The sequence below is a fragment of the Polypterus senegalus genome, chromosome 11, assembly GCF_016835505.1.
Source record: "Polypterus senegalus isolate Bchr_013 chromosome 11, ASM1683550v1, whole genome shotgun sequence".
In the NCBI taxonomy this organism is placed as follows: domain Eukaryota; kingdom Metazoa; phylum Chordata; class Cladistia; order Polypteriformes; family Polypteridae; genus Polypterus; species Polypterus senegalus.
The window spans coordinates 57582426-57603730 of NC_053164.1; the positions used below are offsets into that span (position 1 = coordinate 57582426).

Below are 21305 nucleotides of genomic sequence, written 5' to 3' on the forward strand. Positions count from 1 at the left end.
ATGATGCCACTGTCGGCCACCATATTGAACTTTTCAATGGTCTTTGTTACTTATGGGCCCATCTTCAAGAAATTTGGTATGCGGGTTCCCAACGCTAACTGAATCCTACTTATGTACATATATACGTCCATAGCCTGCAGCTCGGTCCCCCATCCCAACGCCTCCCATGTTGTTTGCTGGCTGCCTGCCTATATAAGGCCGTCCGTCGCTCCAGTCTCTACATTCCTTTCCTTGCTTCGCCATGGGATTCACGTCTCCCTGCTGATAACTACAGCCTTTTTATTTAATCCACGGCTTCTCCGCTGTTTTATTGTTCATTTATTACGATTATACGGTAGTTATTGTATAGGTATTTTAGACTTAGTTTACATTATTCAGGTACCCATTTCCTTTATCATTCCAACCGTACCCCCATTAACATGTCTATCGAGATGTTAGGAGATAATTATACTACACAGGAGCACTATAAGAGTGAAATGCTTAAGCCCTTCACCTATGCATCTGCATGTTGTCGCTTTCAAGTGTACCGAAATGGCTAAATATTTTACACCTTTCGACAACCGCCAATGCCTCTTAAACATCTTAGACTGACAGGTGACGATTTCAGTAGTGGACACTTTGATGTTTATGAATGTTTAAACTCTCAAAAGCTGGATGTGAAGTTATCGATGAAACCGGTTGTATACTTACAACGCTTGACAGATGCCGAATGTCTCTTCAACACAAGTCCTGCAAATACTGTCGTAATTGAAACAATCCATGAAACACAAACCGATTATGACAGCAGCAATCCAAGCTGTGAGATTTGAGACAAGATTACTGTTCACATGGCCAACTGTACGTTGCATGCTCAAGAGTAAGCTCAGCGCACAGCTTGGTCATATTACAACCGGAGGGCCAAACTGACAACATGGTATACAAAGAGATCCTTAACAAATAATTATTGGCATATTTTCCCTCAGTTTGAAAAGGTTTATTTTTCTTCTTAATAAAGATTTTAAGGCAGTACTTCGCCACTGCGAAGCACGGGTATTTTGCTAGTATATATATATATATATATATGTGTGTATATATGTAGATATGTATATACAGTATATGTAGATCTGTATATATACTGTATGTATATATATGTGTCTGTGTGGATATGTGTATATCTATGTATATATATATGTAGATGTGTGTATGTATATATGTGTATATGTAGATATGTATATATGTATAAGTATATATGTTTATGTGTGTGTGTGTATATACAGTATATATATATATATATATATATACAGTATGACAGCAACACTCATAACAGTGACAAAACAATTACATTGACAATCATGTTACGTTACTTTTAAAATGTTTCCTTTTCTTTTTCATATCTTCTTTAACACACTACTTCTCCGCTGCGAAGCGCAGGTATTTTGCTAGTTTTATATAATTAGCATGTTGAAAGAGAGAGAGAGAGGTTAGGAGCATGTGCTGATACAAAGCATAAGGGTTTAAATCTATATGGAGAGGGACTCTGAATAGTTCATGATCATGTTTATTTGGGTCAGTTGAAATCAGCAAGCGGAAAAAGAAATGAGATAAACAGGACAAGTAAACTGGCCAAGGTGTTTATTCGGTAAACTTAGTTTACCATTGTTTTTCAAACATAACCTGTATAACCACTACATTTTACCTGTGATGGAGTATGGGTGTGAAACTGCCACAGAGTTAAGAATCACTCAAAAAGCAATGGAAAGACGAATACTTGGAATTACAAAAAGAGACAGAATAAGAAGTGAATGGATCAGATCCAAAACAAAGGTTGCAGATGTTATCAAGACTGAAAAGAAGATGGAATGAAGATGGGTTGGTCATAAAGCCGGAAGAAAAGACAAAAAGAGGATGAAAGATAGTTTATAGTGGATTTCCACCAAGAAGGAACCCAAATGGAAGACGGGTGGGTGGACAAGATAAGCATCTGCAGGTGTGACATGAATGAGGACAGCACCTGCTTGTGATGTCTGAAATAGTGCTGGAGAAGCGTTCATCTAGCAGTGGACAGATAATGGCTCAAATGATGACTGAGTTATATAAATACACTAACTACATTACCTGCCAAAGATAGGTAATAGAATATATTTGAAAATACTCAATAGCTCATGCCTTCCATGTACCGTCAGTATTCCTCCTATGCCTTTCTTTGGTATCCTCATGTATCTCAGCTTGTCTTGAAGAGCACTTTCTCTCTCGACTGTGTTCCTGTAGAGCCAGCTTCTCAGACTCGATCATTTCAAGTCACCTTGCTCTTGGCTGTGGGTGTGGGCCATTAACTGGAAATGGTGCAGAGGAGTGCAGGACTTGAATAGATCTCTTGGCAATAGTCTCGTCTTGAGGGACTAAAACAAAATCTCTTGGAAATAGTTTTGCCTCATCTCAAGATTTTCTTTTATAATAGAGTAATATCTACAGAAAATGCTTTATTTTGGAAATGTGTTGTTATGGCAAAAGAGTTCACATTAATAATACTAAATGGATAAATATGTGGACAAATCTTTTGTCATACAGAAAATTATATTGACTCTCAAGGGGATTAAATACTTTTGCATACCACTGATATCTGAGCTTCTCCAATAAATTTCAAAACAAAACTCAGTTTAAAATGAATATATGGACAGGCTGAATGTAGAGTTGTTTTATCGGTATGAACAAATCATTCTTAATGTTCTGCTGTGTGGACTTTGTTGCAGTGACGTAGCGTGGGTGTCAGCCGCAGGAAAATTTCGCCGCCCCCTTATTTAGGTATTTCAATTTAAAAGACTAAAATATACAGTAATTCTTTGCCGCCCCCTAAAAGTGCCGCCCGGGGCGGGCCACCCCTGCCACCTCCACTACGCTACACATCTGCTTTGTTGCATTACTTGCATTTCTTTCTGTATAGTTCAACAGACTGTAATTAATTATTTTGAATTTTATCTTTGTGTTGTGCTTGGTTAACATGCAAGCTGACTTGTTTAGATAGACTATCACGTGGATTCATTAATTCTCGTTAGTGGACTAAAATCCTTTCTAATAAACCCAAAGGCCATGTCTGTGACTTGTCTTCTGATGCTCCATATTCAGTCCAGTTATCTTTTAGTTGACTTATGGATTCATTTAGGGCCCTCAGCAGTTGGAATAATTAAACATGCTTCTAATGCTGCTTGAGAAATATGCAGAGGAGGGTGAGAATTATTAATGATCTTGCAGTTTTCCTGTCTTGGCTTTCTGCATCATTCATTGTTTACTCTTGTAAAGGAGATAAGAATTCAACTCGACTTCTCAAAATATGTGCTATCACTTTGCTATTAACTCAAAATAATTTAATGTTTCTGCCTATTCATCACACTTAGTCATATGTGTCCTTATCTTTACAGATAAGGAGTTTAAATCTCCACATGACTAATGGTGAACTAATTTCATTGTCAGAAACTAATCATAGCCTATTTGACGTACTGTTAGCTAGCTCTGCATAAACTAGGTGTGATTGTGCCTAAGGCCATGATGCTAAACTCCGCTTAGCTACTGCCCATAACATCTTTCACTTTTCCACTTTTTTCTTCTAAATGTGCCTTTTTTAAATATTAAACTGAATCTGATTTGCAATGCTAAAACCTCATTATTGTGTAGCTGATTGTTCATTGCATGCATGATGGGGCAAACAAGACTACTGACAAATGACCTATGAAATGGCACAAGTCCAGGTCCAGTAATGATGATGATGATGATGACATATTTTATTAATCCTCGAGGGATTGCATGACCTTTGGGGGTAAAAATGCAGGGTCAGTCATTGAAAAGCACCCCGGAGCAATTTTCATTGCCTAGTGAATGTGCAGTGCAATGGCACGTTTCAAAAAGCACTCTGCAGGGGCAGCACCCTGGTAAAGTGTTTAGAACTGATGCCCTATAGCTGTACAGGCATGGGTTCAAATCCCAGCTTAAGAACTGGGTCTGTATGGAGTCTGCATGTTCTCTCCTTGAGGGATCTCCTTCCACGTTCCCAAAAAAGCGCCTATTAGGATATCTGGTGCCTCTATATTAGCTTAGAAGAAGTAAATGTGGGTGTGTGCCCTCTCTAACAGGAGTACCAAATCTAGAGTTGGTTATTGCTTAATTGGCACTGGTCCTCCATGACCCGGAATTAAATTAAATAGGTTTGCTTTCTGGGTTCATGTTTGCATGTTCTCCCATTTGTCTGGGTGAGTTTCCTCCAGGGTGCTTCGGTTTTGTCTGACAGCTCAAAGATGTACACTTTAGGTGAATTAGTGTTGCTAAACTGATCCTAATGTGCACGTGAGAGTGTCAGTGTGTGACTGTGTCATGATCACCTTGTGATGTTCTAGAGCCCCTTCCAGAGACTCATTCTGCCTTGTGACTGCTACTTGCTTAGGTGGGCTCAAACTGCCTCACGACCAGGCCCTGGATAAGAAGGTTAGGAAGATGAATGGATGAGTTTATTAATGGGTCAATTTAACAGTACAGTATTTGTTCTAATAGTACGACCAGTGCATGACATAGGTGGGCACCTGTCATCTGAGGGGTGCAATTTATGAAAGGTAAGGGGCACAGCCCCACTAAAAGGTTGTTGAACTCTAAAGATACTGAGTAGGCACTATTACCCACTGGGTGCAGGTTATGAAAGTCAAAGTGCACACGCTGCATATACCAGGGGCGCATGCTTCTTACAAATCTGCAGTATATACACAAAGGGGCGCTCAGCTCCGGACACCGAGGGGCGACATCCATCCACTCCGCCTAGGGCTCCAAATGGGCTTCGACCAGCCCTGAGTACAACTGGGTTAAATCCGAATTCCAAAATATTATTAATAACTTAATACGAGGAGCCCTGTTTTTGGCAAACACAGTCAAGTGTAGGACTACCCCCTGCATTCTGTTACAGCGAACTCTGCCATCTATAATAACAATTAAATTCTTGCATCACATTTCTCAAATATGTGGAATATATTTTTACTGGAGGATGCACTAGCCTATATATTTTTTTCATAAATACTGCCATCCCTGCTAGTGTATCTAACCACTAAGAACAGTGAAAGTTACTCTGGAGGCTACTGATGATCTCTAGCTACGCTTCCACAAATACGGAGAGCTTTCATTAAAGGTCTGAATGAGTCAAAACACAATGGCTCAATCTATTATTCCGCTCCTGTGCATACCATTACTTGCATGATCTTCAGCAAAAACAGCATAATTGTAATGCCTCTTAAAAAGTCAGTCAGTCATTTTCCAACCAGCTATATCCTAACACAGGGTCACGGGGGTCTGCTGGAGCCAATCCCAGCCAGCACAGGGCGCAAGGCAAGAACAAATCCCCGGTGAAGGCGCCAGCCCACCGTAGCCTCTTAAAAAGTAATGGAGTCAATATAAACAGTAATATAACGGTTTGCGATCAGCTGAAGCACACACCACCTTAACAAACCAATAAGCAACACAGTGCAATGCAAAAGCAGTGCAGTGACTACGAAAAAAATCATTACCCGGGTAATTTGTATTATTATTGTTCAGTTAACTACGGTGAGCGATCCATTAATTCGTATTGATGCACATTTCACAGTTAATGTCTCAATTGCAATGGTAAACTGTTGATGAGCGCGAAAAAAGGAAAAGCAAAAGGGGCATTTTTTAAAAAATTGTAAAGCACAACTTCGTGTTCTTATAAGAAACGTTTGTCTACCTCAGTCCTCAACGTTACAAATCACACGTAAAGTGCTTAGCGCAGTCAGTCAAGTTAGCCTACCGCTAGCTTCCCAAAGGAAAAATAAACGCCAGCCAACTGTTATTGTCAGTCATCACAATGAGATGCTCCGCGGTGTGGATTCGATCTTATTATTGAACTACATTATATACAATTCACAAAAATTATGTTTATCACGGACAGAAAACCGCTCGGGTGTAGGCTCACAGGGAACGCTGGAGTTCCACTTCTCGGTGACGTTGTTTAAAGTTTAGGTATTCATGTTAACCACGACACTCCACAACCCCGGCGACTTCGATGTCTGTTGAAGTCTGTAAGCATTTCTTAAGACGGACTGCTATTGGCTACAAGGGAAGGCAAGGGAGGACTGACTGAAAGTGAACGATTGGCTGGGATGAGTGAGGGAATGACGATATGATATAACTGCTGCAGCACCTTGTCATATAAAATATGAACTGATCATTTAAGGGTGGATGGTCGAAATGTTTCAGGGCTGAAAATAATCACTTAGATTTCAGAATATGCACGTTTTCATGTATTTGAGTACTCCACAACTCCGCTTTGGAATAAACAAGTTCAGAAAATGGGTTGAGGAATGTACAGAAGGGACTGCGCGGTCTCATGGTCTGGAATCCCTACAGATTTTATTTTTTTTCTCCAGCCGTCTGGAGTTTTTTTTTCTGTCCATCCTGGTAATTGCACCTTACTCTTATTCTATGTTAATTAATGTTGACTTATTTAATTTTCTTATGGTGTCTTTTATTTTTCTATTCTTCATTATGTAAAGCACTTTGAGCTACTTTTTGTATGGAAATGTGCTATATAAATAAATGTTGTTGTTGTTGTACTTTTTTGATTTTTTTTTAACAGTGCGTTTGTCTTCTCCAAGGATCTTATTCATCTTCTGTTGCTAAAACTAGTATAACTTTTCCTATTAATTTTATTTCCATTATTCTTACTCTTTAGCTGGAAACGGAGCTTTCTCCAGTTTCTAAATGGAGTCCCATTGATCGTCCATCTCCAGCACCACTGCGTGTTTTCGCTGACAAATGCCGATCATGTTAATTTTGTTTTTCTCTTTCTGAATTTCGCCTCCGATTTTCCTGAATCCTTTATGTCATGAGTCTCCTAGGCTAATGTTCTTACTGACTATACCATAACGGCCCTTCATGTCAGACCTTATTACAGTGTGTATTTACACTTACACGGTATTCTTGCTTCCCTTTTTTCCCAGACACGATCTGCATACATCTGATGGCAGGAAGCTAAGTGGGGCACACAATAAGATATCAGCATGTTTCGTGGAAAGGGACACCAAATGTTAGCCTTACAAATATAGTATTTACCTGGTAATGACATGAATATCTGCTTACTAAATTTAGAAATCAGATCTTCATAAAAAATACCAATGAAGAAGAGCAGTGAACAAAAAGAACTAAGAAAATATATTGCAATGGGCAAAAACAAAACCCATCCATCCATTATCCAACCCGCTACATCCTAAGGGTCCCGGGGGTCTGCTGGAGCCAATCCCAGGAAACAAACCCCAGGCAGGGCGCCAGCCCACCGCTAGGCACACACACTAGGGACAATTTAGTCGCCAATGCACCTAACCTGCATGTCTTTGGGAGGAAACCCGGAGTAAACCCCTCAGACACGGGGAGAACATGCAAACTCCACGCAGAGAGGACCCGGGAAGCGAACCCGCGTCTTCTAACCGCAAGGCGGTAACGCTACCCACTGCGCCACCGTGTCGCCCTAGGTATTCCATAAGTAATTTAAAAAATATATAATTTACACTTTACTTGAATGATTTCTATTCATAAAAATCTCTATCTTCTAATTAATAAACATCAAATCAGTTAACACGGAAAGTTTCCGCACTTTTATATTTTCGTTGGAAACGGCGAAGGCGGAAGGAGTAGTGATTGAGTATTAAAAAGTTGGTAAGATGCTGGGAAAATTGCATCGCAAATGAAGGTGACTATGTAGAAAAGTGATGGAATTTGCTTTTGAAATCCTTAATAAAGAGAGTTAAAAAAAGAACGTGCGGAAGCTTTTTGAACGTCCCTCGTAAATGGTTACTGTGCTTACTGACTGGGCTGAAGATAAACTTCACTTTTTGTTTTTTTTTTGTACTGTATATTCCAGAATTGAAAGGCTGTGAAGGATCAGTTAAGAGCTGATCACTAATAATGTTATTACAGCATTCTATGTTATGTTACAGTAACGTTACCTTTTAATGTTAATGAAATGTTAGCACGTAGAGTTTCCTCTATCTTTTAAGAACGTTATTTATAAACGTTGCACCATAATGTTACAGTAACATTATATTTTAATTTTAATGAAGTGACACAGCATAGAGTTCTCTCCGAGTTCATACAAAGTTATTTATCCCAACTGGAAAACGGGGCTTGTCGTCCTAGTCCAGAAAGGGAAGGGTGATCGCCTGGATTGCGGCAACTACAAGGGGCTAATACAGCTCTATAAAGTCCTCACTAGGGCCATCCTTAATAAGATCTGTGATCACTTTGTCTGGTGAAGAAGTCTACCATCAACCTCATCCTGGCACTGAAGGTTCTCATTGAGTGCAAACGCTAATATCGGCAGAGTTTCTTTGCATCCTTAGTCGATTTTTGTAAAGCGTTTGACACAGTTGATCGAGCTGCCCTTTGGGACATTCTGAGGCTTCGTGGGATCCCCCTGAATTTGCTGGATGTCATTGTCAGCCTGCACTTGTACTTGTACTGTGAGTGCTGTGCAGAGTGGAAGCAGAACCTCTGTGTTTTTCCCAGTTGATTCTGGGGTTCCTCAGGGTTGTGTTTTTGCTCCTACTCTGTTCAATGCTTGCATGGACTGGGTGTTGTGCAGGGTTATGGGGTCTAGCGACTGTGGGGCATCTGTTGGAGAAGAAAGATTCACTGATGTTGACTTTGCTGATGAAGTTGTGATCTTTGCAGAGTCAATGGAGGCTCTGATTGGGGCTCTCAAGAGAATGAGCGAGGAGTCTGAGTGTCTGGGCTTGTGAGTGTCCTGGATAAAAACCAAGATCCAGACCTTTAATGACCTCTTGGGCACAGCCATCAGCAATGTGTCTGTTTGCGGAGAGTGTGTCGACATCGTTGAGAGGTTTACTTACCTCAGCAGCAATATTCATGTCTCTGGTGACTCTCCCTTTGAACCCAGCCACAGGGGATGCACAAACCAGTGTGTTTCTTTGTGCTGGTCCAAAGCCCGGATAAATGGGGAGGGTTACGTCAGGAAGGGCACCCGGACAACAATACAAATTTCCATACCAGACTCTCCCTTTGAAATCAGTAGATGGATTGGAAGACCATGGTCTGGGGGGTAATGAGGTTGCTGGAAAGGGGTGTGTGGTGTTGCCAATATACAATACAATACAGTTTATTTTTGTATAGCCCAAAATCACACAGGAAGTGCCACAATGGGCTTTAACAGGCCCTGCTTCTTGACAGCCCCCCAGCCTTGACTCTGAGAAGAGAAGGAAAAACTCCCAAAGAAAACCTTGTAGGGAAAAATGGAAGAAACCTTGGGAAGGGCAGTTCAAAGAGAGACCCCTTTCCAGGTAGGTTGGGCGTGCAGTGGGTGTCAAAAGAAGGGGGTCAATACAATACAATACACAGAACAGAACAAATCCTTAATACAGCATAATAATAAAAATTTTAGAAGTACGGAGCAGAATTTAACAGTAGATGATATCACATAATAAGATTTGGATATTTTTAGAGTCCTGGAGACCTCATCCATCAAGCTGTCTCCCCATTTGGCCATTCCACGGCTGAAATGTTACTCGGCCAGCCAATCCGATGAAAGGACCCCTTTTTTCCATGATTCCTGCGATCCTCCATCAGGGATGACTTTACCATAGGCAGGCAAACAACTTGTCAGGTGGGCTGTGGCACCAAGTGCCACATTTGAGTACCAAGAACAGAAACAGAATAGGTGAGGGTTAGTAACAAATTATAACTATCATGTTACTTATGTTTTAGTGCTAATGACTAACAACAGAGATGCAGTCTGTACAGTTAATCAGCAGCTCTAGTCAGGATATGCTAAACTGAAGTAGTGAGTCTTCAGCCGAGATTTAAAGGCTGAGACTGAAGGGGCATCTCTTATAGCAGCAGGAAGACCATTCCACAGTTTAGGGGCCCTGTAACTAAAAGCTCGACCTCCCACTGTTATTTTATTAATCCTTGGAATCATAAGCAGACCGGCATCTTGAGATCTTAATGTGCGCTCAGGTTTGTAAGTCATGATAAGTTCAGACAAGTAAGTCGGACCTTGGCCATTTAATGCTTTATATGTTAAAAGGAGGATTTTGAAATCTGCCCTAAACTTAACTGGGAGCCAGTGTAAGGATTTAAGAACTGGAGTTATGTGTTCGTATTTTCTTGTTCTTGTAATAATAATTGCAGCAGCATTTTGGATTAACTGGATGCTGTATAAAGAACAGTTTGAACAGCCAGTGAACACCACATTGCAGTAGTCAATCCTACTAGAGATAAATGCATGAATTAATTTCTCAGAATCCTGTTTATTTAGAAAGCGCCTTAATTTCCTAACATTTTTAAGATGGAAGAAAAGACTTTGTAATATGTGCTTTAAATGACATGCTAGAGTCAAAGATAACTCCTAGATTGCGGGCTGATTCAGTAAAATTAATTGGGATTCCAACTGAGTTAAATGACGACAAAATATTGCTGTGATCAGCGTCATTCCCTCCAACAATTAACATCTCTGTTTTATCTGTATTTAAAGACAAGTAGTTCTCATTCATCCATTCCTTTAATTCACTAACACAACTAATTAAAGACATCGGAGAAACTTCATTTGATTTAAATGAAAGGTATAACTGGGTGTCATCTGCATACGAGTGAAAATTAACATTATGTTTCCTAATGAGAGATCCCAGTGGAAGCATGTAAAGTGAAAACAGTAAAGGTCCCAGTACTGAGCCCTGCGGACACCATATTGAACTTCTGTGTATAATGATGGAGTACTGTCTGCACATTTCTGTACATATTGGAATCGATTTGATAAATAAGAACTAAACCAAGCGAGCACGGGGCCTCTAAGCCCAACATCATTTTCTAGCCTGTGGTCACTGGTGTCAAACGCTGCGCTAAAGTCTAACAACATAATTACAGTGGAGTTTCCTTCATCAGAGGATATCAGAATGTCGTTTACAACCCACCTTAGTGCTGTTTCTGTACTATGACCAGTGCGAAAACCAGACTGGAATTTCTCAAATAAATTGTAATGAGTAAGGAGTGACTGAAGCTGACTGGTGACTACTTTTTCTAGTATTTTAGAGAGAAAAGGTAAATTTGAAATAGGCCTATAATTATTTAGTATGTGTGGGTCTAGGTCTGACTTTTTAAGTAAAGGTTTAATGACTGACACTTTTAGTGCATCAGGTACGGTGCCATGCAGTAATGAACTATTGATAACGATTAAAATAGGCGCTGCAAGAACATCCATTGCACTTTTTACTAGTTTTGTTGGCACTGGATCTAGGGAACAAGTAGTGGGCTTCATTTTAGTAATTAAAGTTAAGACTTCCTGCTCAGTTACAGGATTAAAATTACTAAAGTGCTGAATGCAATGTGCGGCAGGGTCTGCTAAGCCAGTATTTGGTTTGTATTGTGATGCTGAGATCTGGGATCTTATATTTTTAATTTTCTCATTGAAGAAGTTCATAAAGTCTGTACTGCTAATATCTGATGGTATTTTGCACTGTTGATCTGAATTCCCATTTGTTAATTTAGCAACTGTTCTAACCAGTACCTGAGGATTTTTATTATTGTTATCTATTAATGTAGAATAGTATTCTGAGCGATATCTATGCAAAAGGACAAAGGTTCAAGTCTTTAGAATCTTATAGTGCTCCTGTATTGCTATATGGTTGCGAGATGGAAGCAATCCCGTGACCCGAGATGAAGACTGGACTCCTTTGGTACTGTGTGCCTTCAGGGAATCCTTGGGTACTGCAGGTTTGAGTTTGTTTCGAACAAGCAGTTGCTCACAGAGTCCCGAATGAGGCACATTACGTGCATTGAGAGGGAGCGTCAGTTACAGCACTACAGACATGTGGTGCGATTCCATGAGGGTGATTTGGTTCACAGGATCCTCATTGTTGAGAACCTGAGTGGCTGGACCATGTCAAGGGGACTGTCGTGTGACACCCGGCTGTGGCAGAGAGAGGGTCATTTCCGGAGGGTGGGACTGGAGCGCATGTCTGCCTAGGGGGTTGCCAACCTGTTTCTTCATGTGGTGGGTGCAGCAATGTGCTGTACTAGTGCATGCTTCCCAGCCTAACCTGGCCTGACTAAAATAACATTATCAAAGTTTATTCCCTGTACCCTTTATTCTTTGTTCTGAACAAATAGTTCATAGACAATCAAAAAGTTCAATTCAACAGTTCACCATGTATGTCTCCATTTTAGACACGGATAACACTAGGAATAACCATTATGCCTTCCAGAAAGGAATAACCACTATGTTTTCCTTAATTATAAAAAAACCCAAAACCAATCAAAAAATTAATCAGTCAAACAAACAAAGATTTATTCAACAAGGAAAACCTGGGAAGTCACACCCCTGAGAGAAACGATTCATCTATGTTGCTTGTGTCACCACATTTCAAATGCTTGGTCTATTTGAGCTTCTGCAATAGAATACAATACAAAGTACACATAAATGGGAACATTTAAAAAAAAAAAAAAGAACAACATTCAAACATGAAATATTTGATTGTTGTCATACTGGTAGAGCCAGAGCTGCTCCTGCCAAAAGGCTTGTACTTGGATCCACCATCCCAAAAAGGTGCACGTTTTAGGACCTCTCTGAGCTCATTGCTTACATCTTAGTTATTTTTTGTAGGTCAATAAGCCTTTTCTGTAATTATAACAGTCAAACAGTAGATTTACACCTTGATAGTCATGCTTTTTACTTTAGTATCTTTGCAATGGAAAAAAATGCTTTATAAGGCATATAAGAATATTGACTGTAAAGTGAATCGTAGAGTGTATGAGAACATGAGGGCAACCATTAAGAAGGATATCAGAGAGGCTAAAAGACAGTTGGAGAGGAATATAGCAGATAAGGCGAAAGAAGACCCCAAGAGATTCTTTCAGTATTTTAGTAGTAAAAGAACAGTCAAGGAGGAGGTCAAGTTCATCAGGAATAGTAAAGGGGAATTAAAAGATACAGACAATGAAATAGCAGATGCCCTAAACTTACATTTTTCTGAGGTGTTTACAAGTGAACAAGTGGATAACCTCCCAGAGGTAAACGCAACTACTAAGGAGGTACTGAGGGATTTAGAAATTGTAGAGGGAGAAGTGCTGCTCAGATTAAATAAGATGAAATCAAACAAATCACCAGGCCCAGATAATATTTATCCTCGTGTTTTTAAGGAGGCTAGTGAGTACATATATAAACCCTTGACACATATTTTTAGGAAGTCACTGTGCACTGGAGAGATTCCAAAGGACTGGAAAATGGCAAATATCATCCCATTATATAAAAAGGGAGACAGGGCAGATCCAAGCAACTATAGGCCAGCAAGCTTAACATGCATCACAGGAAAATTAATGGAAGGAATTATTAAAGATAAGATTGAGCAACACTTGGCAAGGACAGGAGTTATTCTGAACAGTCAGCATGGGTTCAGAAGAGGGAGGTCGTGTTTTACTAACATGTTGGAATTCTATGAGGAGGCAACAAAAGGATACGATCAAAGTGGAGCTTATGATATTATTTATCTGGACTTTCAGAAAGCATTTGATAAGGTGCCACATGAGAGGTTGGGCATCAAGTTAAAAGAAGTGGGAGTTCAGGGTGATGTTTTTAGATGGGTGCAGAATTGGCTCAAACACAGGAAGCAGAGGGTGATGGTGCGAGGAACCTCATCAGAACTGGCCGATGTTAAGAGTGGTGTTCCACAGGGGTCAGTGCTAGGGCCGCTGCTATTTTTAATATATATAAATGATTTAGATAGGAATATAAGTAACAAGCTGGTTAAGTTTGCAGATGATACCAAGATAGGTGGATTAGCAGATAATTTGGAATCCGTTATATCATTACAGAAGGACTTGGATAGCATACAGGCTTGGGCAGATTTGTGGCAAATGAAATTTAATGTCAGTAAATGTAAAGTATTACACATAGGAAGTAAAAATATTAGGTTTGAATACACAATGGGCGGTCGGAAAATCGAGAGTACACCTTATGAGAAGGATTTAGGAGTCATAGTGGACTCTAAGCTATCAACTTCCCAACAGTGTTCAGAAGCCATTAAGAAGGCTAACAGAATGTTAGGTTATATAGCACGATCTGTGGAGTACAAGTCCAAGGAGGTTATGCTCAACCTTTATAATGCACTGGTGAGGCCTCATCTTGAGTACTGTGTGCAGTTTTGGTCTCCAGGCTACAAAAAGGACATAGCAGTGCTAGAAAAGGTCCAGAGAAGAGCGACTAGGCGGATTCCAGGTCTACAGGGGTTGAATTATGAGGAAAGATTAAAAGAGCTGAGCCTTTACAGTTTAAGCAAAAGAAGATTAAGAGGTGACATGATTGAAGTGTTTAAAATTATAAAGGGAATTAGTACAGTGGATCGAGACTTGTATTTTAAAATGAGTTCATCAAGAACACGGGGACACAGTTGGAAACTTGTTTAGGGTAAATTAAAAAAAAAAAAAATTAGAAAGTTTTTCTTTACACAAAGAACGATAGACACTCGGAATAAGCTACCAAGTAGTGTGGTAGACAGTAAGACGTTATGGACTTTCAAAACTCGATTTGATGTTTTCTTGGAGGAAACAAGTGGATAGGACTGGCGAGCTTTGTTGGGCTGAATGGCCTGTTCTCGTCTAGATTGTTCTAATGTGGTAATTAAAATGATTAAGGAAGAATTCATTAAATAAAGTAAGTTACATTTACTAGCAATCACTTTATAAATGGAAGTCATCTTTAAAGAAACCTTCTCTTTTTCCGATGAACACAAAACAACTCCTAAGCGTTGTCCTCTGCAACATTCTTCATCATACTTAGAAGTCATAGTTCCAGAATGCTGGGTTTAAACCGTAAAATTTACAAAAAACACAACTGGCCACATTTATTTAGTGTGTTTACATGCATGTACAAAATTGGGCTATGTTGAGTAATCTGGTTGAGGCAGAAGTCAGTGGCATTGTTTATGGGCTTCTGGGCCTTGAGCCCCTTGTTTTTGTCTTTGCATAGTAACGACAAAAATACAAACAGCAACACTCATGTTCAGAAACCAAAATGTGAGTAAACAGCACATTTTGTGAGGTGTAAGAGAAAATCTCTTAGTCAAAGGTAAGTACAGTGTTACATGCTTAATTTTAGTGCCATATGTATAACCTTTAACACACCCCTCATCACAGGCATTTAGCCCCTGATCTTTGAGAGCCCAGCCCTTCGTCCTCCTGTTCTGCATTCTGACACATATGGAGGACTATGCAATACCATTGTGTATTTCCTATCTAACACATATGTTGAAGTAACAGCATTATCAGGATAATAATAATAATGATATAATAATATATAATATTATATGATAATTATATTGAATTTTTCAAGGTACTCAGAGTTCATTACACAGTGAGTGAGGAGCCACTTCAACCACCACTAATGTGCAGCATCCACTTGAAGCGCCAGTACGCTCACCACACATTAGCTGTTAGGTGGTGAAGGGGTGAGAGGTAATTAGCCAATCAGAGACAGGGGATGATTAGGGGGCCAGAATGATGGTTACATCCTACAATTTACGAAGGATGTCCTGAGTCAGGACCTCCGTTTTACGTCTCATCCAAAGGATAGTGCCATTGTTACAGCACTGAGATCCACATTCAGACCACAAGGTACGCTACCCCTGCTGCTCTTAGCACCATCTCTCCTAGTGTGATGTGTTGATCTTGAGGGCCACAGCACCATATGTTACAGCAGGTCTATGCTAGCAATTTCAGGGTGGAAGTGACATAACCACATGTCTAGACCAGCAGTTTGGTAATAAATGTTTATAGGTTGTTACAAATCAAATTGATTGACATGTTTACCACACCGAACTTAACAAAACTAACCCCTAACCTATTTATCCTACACGCTAACCATACTAACCTCTAACCTTAACTTCCGTCCTATAACTTCTGGTCGTAGACCTGTGGTGGTGCTGTGGCTCTGAAGTTGGGTATTACTGTATTGCTTCCAGCTGCAACCCAAGCTTTTTCCTGGGTGGTCTCCCATCCAAGTACTGGCCAGGTCCAAACATGCCCTGCTTCTGGTGGATGACCTGTTCTGAAGTGCGTGCGGTAAGGCGGCTGGCTGGCTGGGTTTAAGTTCCTAATAAGTGCTGAAGCTGGCGACACCCCTAGCACGTCCCTGACTTCATCAAAACCTCTGGTTAAATGCAGGAGTCCCATTACGGACTTCTTCTTTGGCAAAACGCTCCTTTATCCTAGAAATGCACAAAAAAAAAAAAAAATTCACATCTTCAACTTCTGATGTGAATCTAAAGAAAAGTATAGAGCCTGTGTCTCCCGAGCAGCGTTGAGAATTTTACTTTTAAAAGTAGCTTAGTTACATAGCTACATTACTCATTACATATAAAAAGTAACTAAAATGTTATATAAATACAAACAAAATGTAAACCATTACAGTACCTTAATTTTGATTTACGTTTTCTTATTTTGTAAGAAAGCTGCACATTTCACTAGCCGTAATTTACTATTAAATAACAACAGAATATATGAACGTTCATTAGAAACTGATCAGATGTTATAATGTTCACGTTTTATAAATATGTTTAGTTGTTCTTATGCCGGGGATGTATAACAGCCATCCCCGTTTTTACATCCTAGACCTGAGCAACAGATGATTGGCAGTACGGACAATGGCTACTGCGTCACCCAGCTTCAACATATCTATAGCAAATAGATGGGTGAAAACTGAACTGACAGTTTATTAATGTTTTTGTTACCGAATTGCAAGCAGTGACCTCTTTTCGGTTTGGCTGCCTGACTGAGCGTTGCAAAGGAGTGATGTGCAGGTACACTTCTTGCTTCACGCACACTGCTAATAATAGTGTTTTTACTTTAGTAAAATAAGTAGGGCGTTATTATATTATTCGATATTTTAAAAAGCAATTGGACTAAGTAACGCACATTACGTTTTATGACAGGTCGTCTTAATAATTTATCAGTTATCCTTAATATCATCAGTTACAGCTGATATCGTCGGTTTCAAATCTGATATCAAGCTTTTAAAAGTGGTAACCTGCAAAATCGCTCCCAAAATTGCATGTGCTGCTGAGCCTAGCACTGTACTCTTAGCTCGTTAACACAGATTTAGCGATTTCTAAAACATTAAGACACGTTATTTCATCCAGGAGAAGGCATAAACCCATTTGCATTATGATATTTATCTTGTGGACGCGTCTACATCTGGCTGCAAAAGAACAAACTTCAGCGGACACGCGCAAACTACAAAATCCTTAAGTACAGTACTAGCTAAATAACTGTTACTCGCGCAGAAATCTCCTGTGTTAAGCTGGTTTCTCAGACACCAATAACCCGATTTCTCTAACCTGAATAAAGGTTTAAACAGCTTTTTAAAAACTTAAGTATCTGTGACTAACCTGAGGTTCATATACATGCACTGATTGAAAGAAACCTCATCGCTTCTGCGAAGTTCTAAAAAATAAAGGAGACGATTTTGAAAAAAATAAATCTTTGCCCGAAAACCTGACAGGCTTTCCTCATAAAATAGCGTTTGTTCGTTTGTGATTATAAATAAAGTTATTGAAGTCGCGGATCCAATGTTTATATCCTGTTGTCCTGGTAACCAGGAAGCAAGAGCGGTGATGGTAAATAAACATGGCGGCGCCCTTGGAAGACAAGTGAGACACACGATAGTTTTATTAAGTGCAAATATCCGTGAATGTTGACATACTATATAATAGATAAAGTGGCACAGAGGAGGCGGTAAGTATGTTTTGCGATCAGTTGGTGTGGCGATCGTTTTTCAGGAAGTTTTTTACGCTTATATTATCGTTGATATTATATTTAGAGCAGAATTACCGGGAGACCTGCAGATTCAAAGCACATGAAAGTGAATTTTAATGAATACATTGCCACTGATACAAATATGAAGAAACGAGCTTGGAACACCCGTTGTTCCATTTTCAGAACTTGCTTAAAAATGAATGGCTGAGGTTTCTGGTTGGTGTCATGCACTTTTTCTTTACGGTGTCTGTTTTTTATTTCACAATTTGTGTTAGAAAATTATAATGTCCGCCTATAGTGGGCATGATTGCCCTTTTGTGGGTTACATTTTTGCTTATGAAATGCTCATTAGCTTTTTCTTTCCATTAGCTTAGCACCATTAGCCACTGGCTCATACCACCATAGTGTGGCAGGAGGTGCCACCAAGGCAACATTCGGACTACGTATTAAGCCCACCCACCCACTCCCAATGAATTTAAATGTGCTATTTCAGAATTTCCAAACTGCTTTAGAGTATATTTATTTAGCATAGAGATGCCAATGACTGGTTATGTATTTTTTTTTATATTCATTAAAATACCACGGCAAAAACAGAATTCCCCTACACCGGCTTCAAAATTAAAAGTACCTCCGTTATTCAAGTGAGCAATATTATTCCTTCTTCTGTAGTAAAATATGAAATATATAAATACTAACAGTACCAGCACATTTAAAATGATGGCATATCAAACAAGCAGTTGGCCAGTTGTCATTTAATTAAGCTGTTATTGGCATTCTTTAATATACAATTACAATGCAATACTTAAGATTAATTTGTGATAGACATGGGGATTCTGCCAGTGTAACAGAAAATTGGGGGGTATCAGCATAGGGCCTACAAACAAAGATATCATAATGGACTGCCCGATTTGTCTGACTGTCTGCACATTTTGAATGTATTCTTTGACATTTTCTCTGTATAAACACTGCTTAAAATCTAATCTCATCTTATTTTCTGAACTCAGTCTTTCTTGTGAAAGCCACCGGGACAATGCTTAAAATCAATATTAAAAATAAGAATTCAAATATAATTATATCTGTGATGTTGAATTGCTGAAAATATCTAGAATTATCTTGGTAAACTCTGTTTTTGTAACAACATGCATTTAAATCTAGTTTGTCAGGTTTATGACATTTGTGATTGTAAGTTTTATATCCGCATCATTAGCTGGTAAAACACTTAATAAAGACTAATGAGTCAAATTGATTCCGATTTCAAAGTCACAAACTTCTAGGGCTTTAATTGTTTAAATCTGTCCCTTTTTTCTGTTTGACTCAAATTTAAGGCATTCTGTGTGAAATCAGACTTGCCAGATTTACTGTCAACAATTATGTAAATGTCATGTAAAAATGGCCTTTGTTGTTCAGTTGTCAGAGTATCTTACACGAGTTATCAGATTTTGGTATTGTCTAGCCTGAGTAGAAATCCAGAATTAGAAAATTAATGGATTATTGTAGTCAGTTAATTGTAATGGTGAAACTGCACTACATTCGTACAATATGTGATATACTCCGTGCCGGTGCTAGGTTATTTTGCACCCTAGGCCAAGCTTATTAGTGTACCAATCGACTGTTTGCTAGCTAACCCATGTGGCTGGGCACCTTATGATCTGTACCCAAGGTGAATGCCTAATTCCCCGTAATTGTGCCGCTGGACTTGGATGTAGTGCATGTTTTTTCACCGTGTTTATCACATGTTTGGAGTAATACTCAAGAATATTCAAAAACCAATGACTGACACAAATTTAGCATTTGTAGTCTAAAATTTAGAATTGTGTTTTGCCCATATAGCTGTAACTGCAATGCACAGTTCTATGTGTGTAGTTGTGGATGTGTGCTTGGTTTCCCTCTCAACACTGAACTGTACAAACATGTTGTAATTTCTACGTGGTTTGGCAGAAAGGTATGCAAATACCCTTAACTGAAAGTCTGCAATGTGTACTTTCATCACATGTGAATTGCTTGATTTGTCATTTTAAACTGTGGGGCAGAGGGCTAAATCAAGGAAAACTGTGTCTTTGTCCTAGCCATTATGAAGGGCACTGTATTTGTGCATTTTTTTAAATACACCATCTACAGGAGTACAATATTTATTAGCTTTGTTCAAGAAGAGGTCTAAGGTGACTTTTAATTAGTACATCATTGTTATGTTTTGGTTTTTTTTTCTGTTAGATTGCACATCTGATCCATGAACGGTTTTCGACATGGGTCTGCAGGTCTTGGACTGCACTTGTGGGGATCCAGAGTTGGAAGACTGAGTTACAGCAGCAATGCGAAGGAAACAGTCGGCACTGAGCTAAACCCCAGCCGAATCAAACACCTCCAGTACAAACATGAAAAGGAAAAAAGGCAGAGAGATCGGCTAGCAGCTGTTAAAGCAAAAGGAGAATATGCAAATGTAAGTCACGACACCCGGTTAGGGTATTTATATAAACATTAAAAATTAAAGTTGTTTTTAGATTTCAGAGTATTTTGTATCTTTGAATTTGAGGTGTACAGTACATCACTACCTTTATAGGTTGTTTTCTTTAACTAAAACAATAGTTGCACTGGGAAATTAATCAGAAGGTGATTAAATGCAGATGCTAAAAGTAATTCAGTTATGTTCTTTGCAGAGAAAATTACAAAAATTATTGTTGCATAAAAAGATTATAGTATATATATATATATATATATATATATATATATATATATATAGTAGATATCTCCATAGGGCAGCACGGTGGCGCAGTGGTAGCGCTGCTGCCTCGCAGTAAGGAGACCCGGGTTCGCATCCCAGGTCCTCCCTGCGTGGAGTTTGCATGTTCTCCCCGTGTCTGCATGGGTTTTCTCCCGGCACTCCGGTTTCCTCCCACAGTCCAAAGACATGCATCCAAAGATCGGTTTTGGCATCCGTCCTTCTGACATCTATTGGCAAACTGAGTAATGACGGCTGGGTATTAACAACGGTAATTGTTTAAATTTTAGCCGATCTCAGATGTAAAATGACCACGCTAACATAATTATTAGAGTCGTAAAATACGGTTTATTTTGAAAATTTGTTTGCCGGAAAAAAATCAAATGAGGTGCGCTGAAGAGCTGAAAAAAATCAAATGAGGTGCACTGAAGAGCTGAGTTTATGTCTCACAGCCCCATTTAAACAGGAAGCTCTTCATTACATTGGCCGAAAAGGTCTATTTTAAGCACAAATCAGTGCCATGATAACAAAATCATTTCAAGACTTAAAAAAGCAAATAATTCCTTGCAGAGAAAGTATGGATTTCACAAACATAGAGTATAAATATAATGACTTTTTTGTCATGCTTTAAATCCGGCTTATTTAAAAACCTATATATATATATATATATATATATATATATATATATATATATATATATATATATATATATATATATATGCCTGGTATCATTCTTTCACAAGTTATCAAGCTTTAATGTGATGTTGTTAGATTTTCAGATTCTTATTCTGTTTTTAAATTATAAACT

General features: G+C 39.1%; 1 protein-coding gene across 1 annotated transcript in view; it reads left to right on the forward strand.

Annotated features, from left to right (window-relative positions):
- The first annotated feature begins 17651 nt into the window (after window positions 1-17651).
- vars2 (valyl-tRNA synthetase 2, mitochondrial) overlaps window positions 17652-21305 on the forward strand; it is a 102093-nt gene continuing 98439 nt past the window's right edge. Inside the window, exons 1-2 of the mRNA XM_039768695.1 lie at window positions 17652-17760; window positions 19993-20218. Coding sequence (XP_039624629.1) covers window positions 20009-20218 — 210 coding nt within the window. The 5' untranslated portion in view covers window positions 17652-17760; window positions 19993-20008. The remainder of the gene's footprint in view (window positions 17761-19992; window positions 20219-21305) is intronic.